The following is a 12,235-nucleotide window of genomic DNA, read 5'->3' as shown; positions in this document are numbered from 1 at the left end:
GAGCGGAGAGCCCCGGCCGGGCTCCCCCCCCCCCCCCCCGCAAGGGGGGGGGGGGGGCGGGGCGGCCGCTGGCTTTTTTGCCTAGGGCGGCAAAAAAGTCAGAGCCGGCCCTGCCCTTCCATTCCAGGCTCCCTCTCAAACTGATAAATTTCTAACTTCTATTTCATTAGCACTCTGTATGGAGGAATGCTGTTAATCTTTCCTTTTGACTGGATATTTTTCTAGTGGAGTGGATGTTAATGAGTTCATTTGTTTTCCTTTGGGTTGGGCATCTTTCCATCCCCTCCCCTAGCACCAAGCTGAAGTTCCTGAGCAGATTCTGATGGCACTAACCATCTCCTGTGTACTTCAGTGTTTCGGAATGAATTTGCAAGTAATTCCATGAAGAACACTCGGATTATTGATCTTAGTGGCCTGGATATTAGAGGAACATAATTCAGGATCAAATAGCTCCATTTCTGCCCAGAGCCTAAAGCAATTTCATAATAATGCATAGTAGTCTGTAGTCAGTTTTGTCAACCGATGGCGATGGAGATGATTATTGTTGTTTGTAATATGTCGGAGCCTAGAGATCTGTGCCCCGTTGTGTTAGGTACTGCACAAACATAAGAAGATGGTCACTGCCTGGAAGATCTTACATTCTGAGTAGTAGTAGGGGTTTCATTCATCTTCTAAGATGAAAGTCAGCTTTCAGGAAAGTAGATTTTAAAAAGAAACGGATAGTGTTCTGGCAGATAGAATATATGGTTGAAAAAAGATATATAATGGTGGCATTTGTTTTCAATCTGATTAAATGCCAGAGGTAACTGGATTTCTAATTTTTTTTTTTTGTGGTCATTGAGTGTTCTTGTGAAGTCTTACAAAAGCTGCTTCTTTGAAGTTATACAGTGCTATACTTTAAACTTTTAAACAGGTCACCTACCCTCTATAAAGCTGGGAAATCATAATTTTTTGTAAAGTGTAAAAAGATGGCTTTTCATGCTTATAGAATATTTCAAAAAAGCGAATGTTGATTGAAAAAACGGAAATTTCATCTGCGTGATTTGTACTGTTTTAAGAATTTGTAGAGTTTTCAATTCTGCTTAAAGAAACCTTTAATCACTTTTTAAAATCATTCTTGTATATATCTCATCTACTTGTGCAAAAAAAATTTAAGTCATTTAGGCAACTATATCAGTGTGGTCCATTTTTAAGAAGCCCTTTTTAGCAGGTTAAAAAGACAGCTTGTGACCTATTATTGCTGAACTTATTTATTATTGATTTCAATCATCACCTTAGCAATTCCCAAAGAGTGCAAATGATGTCAAATGTTACTACAGTGTGAATTATTCAACTTGAAGAGTCAGATGCTGACTCCCCCACCCCATTTGGCAAGATTCGCCCTCTACTGTGACCTTCCGTCACTCAGAATGGTATTCAGTGCTGCTGCAGTGGAAATTTTGCTCTGCACTGCAGCAAAGTTGGACTAGTCAAGCATGCAGTCCATTTATTTCTGTGTTTGCTGTGAATTAATAGAACTGAGGCAGAGATAGGCCCAACACAAAGCAGAAATAATGGATCGTTTTATGCTAACTGAAGAGTGTGGGATACAAACAGTAGCAGATAGGCAAAAAGTCAACACGTGGCCTAAGGCAGAGTGATCTGTCAGCTGTAGAGGGGAGTAGTCTAGGGACAGTTGCAACCAGAAGCCTTACTATTTCAAATTAAGTAGCTTCCATGCAAAAGAATTTTTCCATCCTTACGCTAGATTTGCAGAAGTGTCTGCAGTGATTCTGTAAAATGATTCCTTGGCACGATCCCAAGTCACCTTCTGGCTACATCCTGATCCACAATGTGCGAGCAAATCACATTGCGAATCTCCATTGCTCTTCTAGAACAGGAGCAGTGTACATGTAGGTGGGATCCAGCTGTCTATGCAGGCTTTGAAAGCCAGAACTGTCCTGTGCTTGCTCACTCTGGAAGTATTCCCCTTTTAGCCTCACAAATGTTGTGCAGGGTAAAGCACACCACGCTAATGTGAACTGCATTGGCTGCACTGGCATTCAGATGGGTCCGCAGGCATCACCAGCGAGCTTTTCAGACTCTCAAAAGTGCATTCCGCTACCATTTTGCAGCTACTTTGTACTTGTATTTGCTTTTTCTTAGGTCAGCAATGTTGGGGTACAGCTTTGAGCTATGTTGGAAGCGGGTATGTGGGGTCCCCCAAAATAACTGTGGGGACAGAAACACCGTACACAACCAAGTTTTTTCTGCAGAATGAAGTCCCTTTGCGGTACAGTCCTGACCTCCTGAGTGCCCTGGTGTCGTGAACCTTTCCTGTGTCCAACATAGGTATTCATGAACCAACCTCTGTTGTCCACTGACCCTTGGATAATGAGTGAAGAGTAACCTTTTTGGTTCATGTATTCACTGTCTCCTTTTAATGGATGAAGTATTGGAATGTGTGTTCCTTTGATGGTGCCCGCACAGTTTGGAAAGCACATCCTCTGAAATCCTGCTGTAATTTCAGGGACTTTAATTATGGCAACCACCAATGGGTAGATTGCAGTTTTGATAGCATGACAAACCTGTACAACCGTCACCCTGACAGTTGACTTCTCAACCGTGAACTTGTTTGCAATTGACCGACAGCTACGAGGTGTTGTCAGCATCCAAAGGGTGATAGTCACCTGCTTCTGTACTGGTATGGATTTCTGAAACTGAGTGGTCTGCACTGAAGGGTTGGTGCAAGCAACTTGCACAACTCCATGAAGATCTTCCTCATTCGGAATTTCTGCAGCCACTGGTCGTCATCCCAGGTTTCCCAACTGATGTGGTCCCACCACACTATGTTGTTTATCTGGGACTAGGAGCAGCAGCCCATCCATGGGTATACTGTTGCAATCCCAGCATTCAACACATCTGTTCCTTGGAAGCTTAGTAAATATTTGTTTGCCCTCTTGGTTAGTTGTCTTCAGCATTTCAAATTTTTCTGACCCATTCTATCCATTATCTGGTACTGGACTGCATGAACATTAGTCCCACAAGCAGTAGCAGGAGAAGAACCACATTGTGGACTTGCTCCTTGGCTTCAACGCAGTTTGGCAAAAGGGAGAGATGACCAAGAGCTGCTGATGCCAAATGTGTGAAGGCAGCAACTGTGTGTTGTCAGTACTGGCAACACGCAGCAAAGCGGTTCCCAGAGCATCTCCTGTGACACAAAGGACTCCAGGACACCGACCCTGAAATAGCACTACTGTCATGTACTGAAAAGGGGCAGTATGGATGCAGGTATATGCCTGTACGCAGCATATACCCTTGCGCAGGCAGAATATGTGGACGCTGTGTGGGTACAAGGTACATGTTCTAGCAGTATATGGACAAGTACTCAGGGAAGTGCGCAAGTATAGACGTAGCCTGAGATTTAGGCAGTCTTTTTTCTTTTTCCGTCCCATGCAAATATTTGAATTTGGGAAAGTATTAATTATGAAAAGGATGACTTTGCATTACAGTACTCATGCCATTACACATTTATGTATGCTGTATAAAGAACACCTGAATATTAAAAAATTATCCAATTTTGCCCATATGACACCTTTATTTGTAACAAAATTTTGAGTTCCCAGTAACTGGAGAAAATTAATCAACTATGAATGGCAGCTGGATTTTTAAGTAAAAATGTTTCTGATGTTTCTGAACCTTGTGATTTAATGTACTTACAGGTGGATGAAAGCCAGACTGGAGAACCTGGGTGGCTTGGAGGAGAACTGAAGGGAAAGACTGGATGGTTCCCTGCAAACTATGCAGAGAAAATACCTGACAACGAAGTTCAAACCTCTGTGAAACCAGTAGTTGACACTACTGTTGCACCTAAAGTTTCTTTGCGTGAAACACCCCCAACTCCAGCAGCTCCAGCTCCAACAGAATCTACTGCAACCACCAACAACTGGGCCGACTTCAGTTCAACGTATGTTTGCTGGTGGTTATCACAAACCAGTATTGTGGGTTTTCAAGCAGTTAACTTGTGTCCAGTTAAAATTCATTACATTTCTCATCCACTGAGATTGTGTCAGTAGTTAACCTGGCAAATGAGATATTTGCAGGAAACTAGACAGCACACTGTAAATCAGGAAGGATTATTCATCTTCAGTAAAACACAACTCCCATCATATTTTTTTTTCCCTTTAGTAAACATTTTTTCCTCAACAGGATAGTCCGCAAAAGGGTTGGTGGGTTGGTCGTCGGTTTTTTTAATTTAAATTAGGCTTTCCAGTCCAAAGGCATGCTTTCGCCATATCCTCTTAAGCAATCAAGACGAAAAGTACAAAAGCTTGCCCATCTGGCCCTTTTCCCTGACCATATTCAGAATTATTTTACAGCAGAAATCCCAGCATATCATCCTCCATTTGTTTATATACCAAATATGTGAGAGAGCAGAGTTGACACCTTCTCTTACTTCATCGTTACCAGCTTGTATTTTACATTAAGATGCAGCTGCTGCTGCTAAAGTCAACCAATTTATTGTTATACAGTAGTACTCCCCTGGTGTGCCTGATGCTATATACATGTAAGACAAGTTTCATGTCCCAAAGATTATATATATGTATGTTTTATCAGGACAGGTTAGTCTACTATGTAAATAATTGGTTAATCATTTTGTTTAATGCGATAAGGCGTTTTACAATTAGAAGTATGTATTTTACTGAAATATTTGAGTACTTAACACACAGTGCTTTAAAAAGTTTTTACCCAAGAGAGCACAATAGTTCTGAAAGAATCATTTAAACTTGGTGGTAATTTTATGTTGCTCTCTGGACAACTTTTTTTCTGAAAAGCAATAATATAAGAAAATTAAAACTGAGCTTCCCACTTATTTTTATTTTTTCCCTACCTAAACAAAAGTAGCTCAAGACAAAACTATTCTAGTTTTAAGTGAATACTATGCATTTTTATAACCTTGCATAAAAATCACTGTCTGATTTTGGTAGAAAATAAAAAAATACAATTAGTTTCTACTCCAGAGCTTATCGTGTATGATGTTTGTACAGTGCTTAGCACAGTGGGGCCCAATCTCGTTGTGGCCCTCAGGCACTATTACAGTGTAAATGCTTAATAATAATTAATATTTAATTAAGGATACAGGAACCAGGAATAGAAATTCATATTTAAGGTGAACACTCTCTTTATACTGTTAGGGTTTGTTTCTTTTATTTAACCTAATGGGCTTGTTAAGGCACAGGTGACTATATGAAGACATATAACCGAAATCAGTTAGTCTCCACATTTTAGTGGCAGTTTTCCATTTTGCAAGCCACGGATAGTGATGGGACTGAATGAACACGTCAATCTGCTGGCTGGTTATTTTATTTAAAATGGGCCCGGACGCTGGTGTGGGTGATTGTACAAAACTGAAAAAAATCCATACTAATTGGAACTGGTTTCCAATCTAAAGTCCTCCCAAGCCTACTGAAAGTAGGACTCTCCCACCACTTTTCCCATTCACTTAGTTGTCCCTCCCATAAGCAGCCTGGGAAAATAAGTGTGCTTGGCAGCATTATCTGACAGCAAGGGGAAAGGGGAAAAGGGTAATATTTCGGGGGCCCTGGAGACAGTAAACAAAATGGCTGGCGTTAATTGGACAGTCCAACTAAATTATACATACTTAAGGTCCCTTCCTATAGATCCAACTGGGTCTCAAAGAGCTCCTGGCTCTGAATGATCACAGCACCATCTGCCTCCCAGTCTTCAGTGATCTCTTCTTCATCTGCCAGTTCAAGGGAACCCTCCACTGCAGGTTGTGAGCTGTCCACTTTTATAGGCAGGAAGGCGGGTGGTTCCTGGCTCAGTCTGACAACAAGCTGTTTGTTACACAGGCCTGTCTAAGGGGCAACACCAGACTTCAGGCTGTGCTCCTTTGTCTTCTGGTAAGCCTGATGCAGCTCCTTCCCCATTTCCTGGCATTGGCCCTCATCCCTGCTATACCCCTGGGCCTCAGTGCCCTCAATGTACACTTCTCTTGTATACCTCTTTATTCCTGTTGAAATTATGTAGCTGTGCCCGCACATGTTCTTCTCTACCTCACCTTCGCATCAAGGAAATCAAGGACCTTTTCCCTAGACTATACAGTGGCATGAGGATGAAGTAGACTTGTGCTTGTCCAACTTTGGCAAATACACTTGTACTAGCAGGAAAAGAGGCATTTCCAAAATATATCAGTGACTTTAAAGGGGGGGGGGTTGGACTTGGTATCACCATGATGTCTCAGGAGCATTGTTCAAAAATTAGACAGAATGGGCACTGCTGAGGGGACAGGTGCTAGAAGACTACTTGTACTGGTACAGGTACTTCTGCAGCCACACAAGCATCATGCCAGTAAAACTATACTAGTAGAGGGCTTGTCACTTGAGGAACTGATTTAACTTGGCTGGTAAAAGTTGAGGGATTTTTTCATCAGGACTCAAAACTAAACGTGGATGCATGCAATACTGTGCTGACAGAAGGCAAGTTTTGCTGTTAAAACTTTGTAGTGTAGACCAGGCCAGGAAATGAACAACGTTGAGCTTTGCCAGACCCACAGGGGTGAAATGCCCTGTCTTTGTCTCACTCTTCCCTTTCTCCACCCCACCTGTTTACTGTGTAGAACTGTTAACTCATACATGTCAGCTGATGTTAACTCCAATATTATGATGAGAGAGGTAGCTGGGACTCAACTATTTAGGGCTTTTTAGACTTTAGGGTTCTACACTAGCTAGTGAAAACGTAGACAATTGTCTGTTACTTTGTAATTGCAAAAGCAAAAAAATTCAATTAAGTTAATATATTTAGTTTATATACGTTTTGTCTACTTAAAACTACAGCTGTGCACTGAGCTTTAAAAATGCATAGTTTCAACAGTTAGCACCCAGAGCTTGCATGCTGGGGGGAAAAGAAATTGGACTAATGAAGTCTAAACAATAAGGAATAAGGCAGGAGATTGAGAACAGATAATCATGGTTAAATGGTAACGAAAAGGTGGTCGAAAGTGGATTCTAATAATCAATTTACAGGATGAGAGGTGATGTTCAAAGGATAAGTGATTGCATGAAAAAAATCACTCAGATTATATAGTCTGCCTTATTTTCAGGTGGCCGACCAGCACTAGTGAGAAACCAGAGACTGATAATTGGGATGCTTGGGCAGCTCAACCGTCTCTGACTGTTCCAAGTGCAGGGCAGGTGAGGCAGAGATCAGCCTTCACCCCAGCCACTGTTACCGGATCATCGCCTTCTCCTGTCCTGGGGCAGGTAAGTGGCTATATCTGTACAGAAATCATACTTAACCCAGTGTTTTAACTTTCGCAAAGTGATGACCAAACATTAATTGACCAGCCCTTGCAATATTCCTCTAAGGGAGGTAAAGTATTTCAAGATGAGGAGATGAAGATGTCAAACAAAGCCATGCGGGAAGTGCAATTTGGCATTCTCGGAGTTCTCAGTAGAGCTGGGTGAAATATTTTTGACACAAAATTTGTCAAAAAAATTCATTTTGGTCAACCCCAAATTATTTGTGAATTTGACACACATTCACCAAATAGTTTTAGGCAGGAAAAAAATGTTCAGGTTAGATTCCCAAAATGTGGTGAAGAAGAGTAGGAGATGGTGGGGATGGTGTCCCCCATTATAACTCTTATCCCAGTGATTAGTGCACTCAATTGGTTTGTGGGGGTTAGAACCTGAGTTTCCTGCTCTGTGATTCACGTTTATTTTCTTACCACAATAGGGTGAAAAAGTAGAGGGCCTTCAAGCACAGGCCTTGTATCCTTGGAGAGCCAAAAAAGACAACCACCTCAATTTTAACAAAAATGATATCATCACAGTTCTGGAACAGCAAGACATGTGGTGGTTTGGAGAGGTCCAAGGTCAAAAGGGATGGTTTCCCAAATCATATGTGAAACTCATTTCAGGCCCCATAAGAAAGTCGACAAGGTATTTGTTTGGTTGCTTTTGTTAGAATGAACAGCATTTTTATTTAATCATTAAATATTATGTTGTTCCTATTTAAAATGTTGTGTGTACTTGTACGTTTGTTTTTAAAGTGTTGGCTCTGAAAAGTGACTTTATTAATATGGCATTGTGTGGCCAGATTTATATCTCTGGTTTCAGATCGGTGTGGCTCCGTTTATAAATAAAATGATGAGCTTTGTTTTTTGGCTTCCTCTTCTTCTTTTTTTTTTAAACTTCCAGTCCTACCTACAAACTCAGCTTGGGATATGAAAGCAAAGATGGATTCTTCCTGTATCATGTATCGCCAACAACAATTCTGCATTTAGAATTTAGCTAACAATTCTATTGATGCACAAGTGGGAACAGAATCCAGGTTATTCTCCTGTAGCTGTTTTGGCTACACAATGCCAACAAGACTAAAAAGTAGCAAAATCTTACTTAAGTTGATAAAATAAGTAAGAATTGAAATATGCGTGGGGTGGGGCTAGTGAGTAATGAGGTGCCACTTTCCTATATTCACTTAACTAACAAACAGTGTTTTGAAAGATAGTAAGATTGTAATCTAATACAATACATCGTGTGAAAACGATGTTCTAGTTGATAATGAAAACTAGAATGAACTTTACATTTTTCTATTGGGGAGCAGAGGAGAGCACAGCAATTTTTGCTTTCAGTCCAGTTACATGATTTCAAACTGTATTTTGTCATGCTGAGGTTTAAAACTTAAATTTTACTATCTTTTTGCTTTACACGTTGAGAGAGTTTGTTCATGGATATAGCTTTTAATGTATTTTTTATTCAAAACATTTAGTTGTTTTATTAAATTTAGAGAAATTAAAGCATTTAATATTTTCTCTTTAAGCATGGATTCTGGTTCTTCAGAAAGTCCTGCTAGTCTAAAGAGAGTAACATCACCAGCAACTAAACCGTCTATGTCAGGCGAAGGTAAGAATTTGGATTGAATGATATTAGTAACATCTTACTGTATAGTTTTAATAAAAGAAATAATCTAGTAATAGGTACAAGTTCGGAGCCAGATCCAGTGGGAGTTGGTGGTACTCAGTTCCATTGCAGAATCAGGCCCTGTTACTTTACAAAGTAAGAATTTGAATTACCTCCAGAATTAATTATGACTACAAAGCTATGTCCTGCATGTTTTGTAAAACTGCTCATTTACATAAGAATAGTATTTTTCTAATTAACTTAGGTACATTAATTTATGCAGTGTCATTTATAAGCAGTTGAGAATCAATCCCATATTTGATTGTTTTTAGCCTTCTGCCTACAATAGGAAGGGCCCAGGCCCAGCATTTGAAATGCATAAAAGATATATTTTCTTTTAACATACACTGTGTGTGTATGCAGTATATGCCATGTAAAAACATGCGTACATGCTTCAAGATAAGCAAGAATATTCATTAAATTAATAAGTTGTCTCCCAAAATTTGTTTTTCATTCACAATGTTTCTTTGTGAATAATTTGAATCCTGCAGTGCCTGTTTTCCTATTTAAATGTTGGATAGACCAAAACTTTCGACCTCTTAGAAAGGGAAGACAAATCAGTGCTGATCCCATCATGAGGAAAGGGATAATTATCCAAACAGGCATGTATGTACTGTAAATTTTTAATAGTTTTCATTTGTGCTGTCTTATTTGACCCAAGAAGGTTAGATTTAAATTATAAATTAATAGCAAATAATATAAATAAATAATATACATTAATAGCAAATAACAAGGACTGCACTCAGTGCCTTGAGTTAGATATCAGTATTTTTTGTTTTTCCCATATTATTTTGAACATTAAGCACCTTCCATTAATGAACTATTATTAATCGAAAACCATATGAGTACTTATAGTTGTCTACAAGTCTGTACCTATTTTTTTCATAAAAAGATTATAAATGTGCCAGACCTTTGCCATCATTGGAACCCACACCACTGCTAGCACAGGTATGGCTGCAGTGATACCAGGAAACAGATACAAAACTTTTCTTCTGAGATATTGTTGATAAAACTGCTGTCAATATAACAAACTTTTCATAAGACATGTTAGCTTGGTAGAAGTTGGATTCAGTTGTTAAACATGTAGGCTCCCTATTTTTTTAGTATTAAAAGTAATATTGACAGTAGGGATTTTTTTGGGGTGGGGTGGGGTTGCATTTAAGTGGAAGTGGGTCCAGCAATAGTTGGGCCAGTTCAATTCAGTCATTTATATCACTTAATTATTGACCTAAAGCATATCTGATTCAAGGTTGAAGGGGGTTACTGGAGTTAATCTGATTCAGAATTGGTTACTTAATTGTCAAAAAAGCACATAAAGCAAGGGATAGGACCTGTATGCATGTGCACATGTGTGAAAATAAATATATTTTACAAAATAGTAATATCTCTATCAGTCTTTTTAGCGGTGCTTTAATTCTTTATTTTTTAAAACCTCATCTGTACAACTGCAATTTAATAGGAATCATTTTGGGCAATTTTTATCACACACAATATAGTCTATAGTTTGCCACTGATAATAAAAATTCCACTGTGGAAAGTGGAATTATAGAAGGATTCTAAAATTTGGCTTGCTTGATTTTCAAAGGCTGTTTAAAAGCAAATACAGAACTGCTAAACCATCTCCCCCCAGTCGTGGCTCTGTAGCTACAACCTGGGATACTGTATGTCTTCTGTAATACGTTCTGTATTTTTCAGTTTGATTAGCTGGATATTTTACACACTGTGCTAAAAGCATATACTTTCAAAAATATTTTTGAAAAACGTTTTGTATGGATTCGGCAGCTTTATAATTTCTTTAGGAAAGGAAACTCCTATATAAGTATTCTTCAGAAACAGACTTTCATGAAAGCTAGTTAGTATTTTAGTTCTGAGGATAGTATTTCAGTCTACACTTACTCACCAACAATTAAACATGCCATGCTTGCCACTGTTTTCCACAAGCAAAGTGTGTAACACAGAATATTTTCAGAAATCTTTGGTGAATTGTGTAATAGGCATACTACTTCAGAAAATGTTACTGATTTGTCTGAGATTCTTATTTGCACTCCTAGCTATACAGGTTTTCATTTAGTTCTGTAATTAAATTACACGTTGCATTTCTCAACAGCAGTCTGTTTCAGTGTTTTTTTGCTCTTGAATACCAAATAGCTGACCATGTTTTAACAAAATTGTGTATTCCACCATTATCTTAGCATTTTCAAGCCAACTGTTGCATAGGATACAATGAGATTGGCTGTCTCCATACAAAGCTTCAAGTAATGAAAGAATTCATTGTTCATGAGAGCCAACTGACATATGTAAAAGGAACACTGTATCAGAAGTTCAGAAACTGGGATTTTGTATGCCAGGACTGAAATGCTAGTTCTCAGCATAAAATTGAAACCGTAGAAAGTATGCTTATAAAGCCAATCATCATCAAGTGCTTGCCACGTGTCCATTCCACTTTAGAACTGTGCGCGCTAGGGCATTGAAGCTGGAGAATTCTTCCCCATAACAGTATCCATCGGGACAGCACATGTTAGCCAACGGTATAAAAGGATGGAGCCGCTCTGCCCCCTCATCAATTCCTTTTTACTGCTCATGGTCAGTAGTTGTACATGTGTGAACTTTATTCTCTCCCATTCTGTTTTTAGAAAAAATTGCTAGAGGTTTTTTACTGTAAATAGTTTAGTATGGTTGTAGTTATAGTTTTAATTAGTAGCACTTTCTTTGAGCTTTTAGCATGGTACTGGGGCATGCATAAGTCCCTGGGATTTAAGCGCCATTCTGGCTGTAGCAAGTCTATACCAGTCAGCAATCCTCACTCCCTGTTTAAAGTGTTTTGGAGAAGTATGCGTGAGGCATAAATGCCTTATCTGTGCCGGTCTTTCAGACCAGGACTAAGAAGTTGAGAGATGTTTGACTTTGAGATAGGGAAATAGTTTTTCTTCCCTCTTTGGACCCCAGCTGCTCTGTACATGGGGATTCAGACTTGACTCTATCTCAGACCACATCACCAGATTTGGCAGCATCCATGCAGCAGAAAGAGCTAGAGACACCAATCTCCATTTTCAGTACTGGGCAAGCTGCAGAAGTAGTCCACCATTTCAACCTCTTCTGGCCAAAAGAAGCCCTCTTCATCTTGAGGGGGGGGTCCCCAACAGACTTGCACAAGAAGAAGACCGGTACCGAGGTTAGAGCTAAGGCAGCTCCCACTAGGCACTCCTAGTACAGCATTCTAGCAATGTAGAGTGATCGACTCTGGCCCTTCATCCAAGACCATAGAGGCTGAC

At 39.5% G+C, this 12,235-nt stretch overlaps 1 protein-coding gene across 1 annotated transcript in view; it reads left to right on the top strand.

Annotated features, from left to right (window-relative positions):
• LOC113406437 (intersectin-1-like) overlaps positions 1-12,235 on the top strand; it is a 198,772-nt gene that overhangs the window by 129,171 nt on the left and 57,366 nt on the right. Inside the window, exons 20-23 of the mRNA XM_026651320.2 lie at positions 3,702-3,946; positions 7,103-7,262; positions 7,738-7,943; positions 8,824-8,906. Coding sequence (XP_026507105.1) covers positions 3,702-3,946; positions 7,103-7,262; positions 7,738-7,943; positions 8,824-8,906 — 694 coding nt within the window. The remainder of the gene's footprint in view (positions 1-3,701; positions 3,947-7,102; positions 7,263-7,737; positions 7,944-8,823; positions 8,907-12,235) is intronic.

Source organism: Terrapene carolina, unplaced genomic scaffold (genome assembly GCF_002925995.2).
Source record: "Terrapene carolina triunguis isolate 2854851 unplaced genomic scaffold, T_m_triunguis-2.0 Scaffold30, whole genome shotgun sequence".
Classification (NCBI taxonomy): Eukaryota; Metazoa; Chordata; order Testudines; family Emydidae; genus Terrapene; species Terrapene triunguis.
This window is presented reverse-complemented; position numbering and strand designations above follow the sequence as displayed.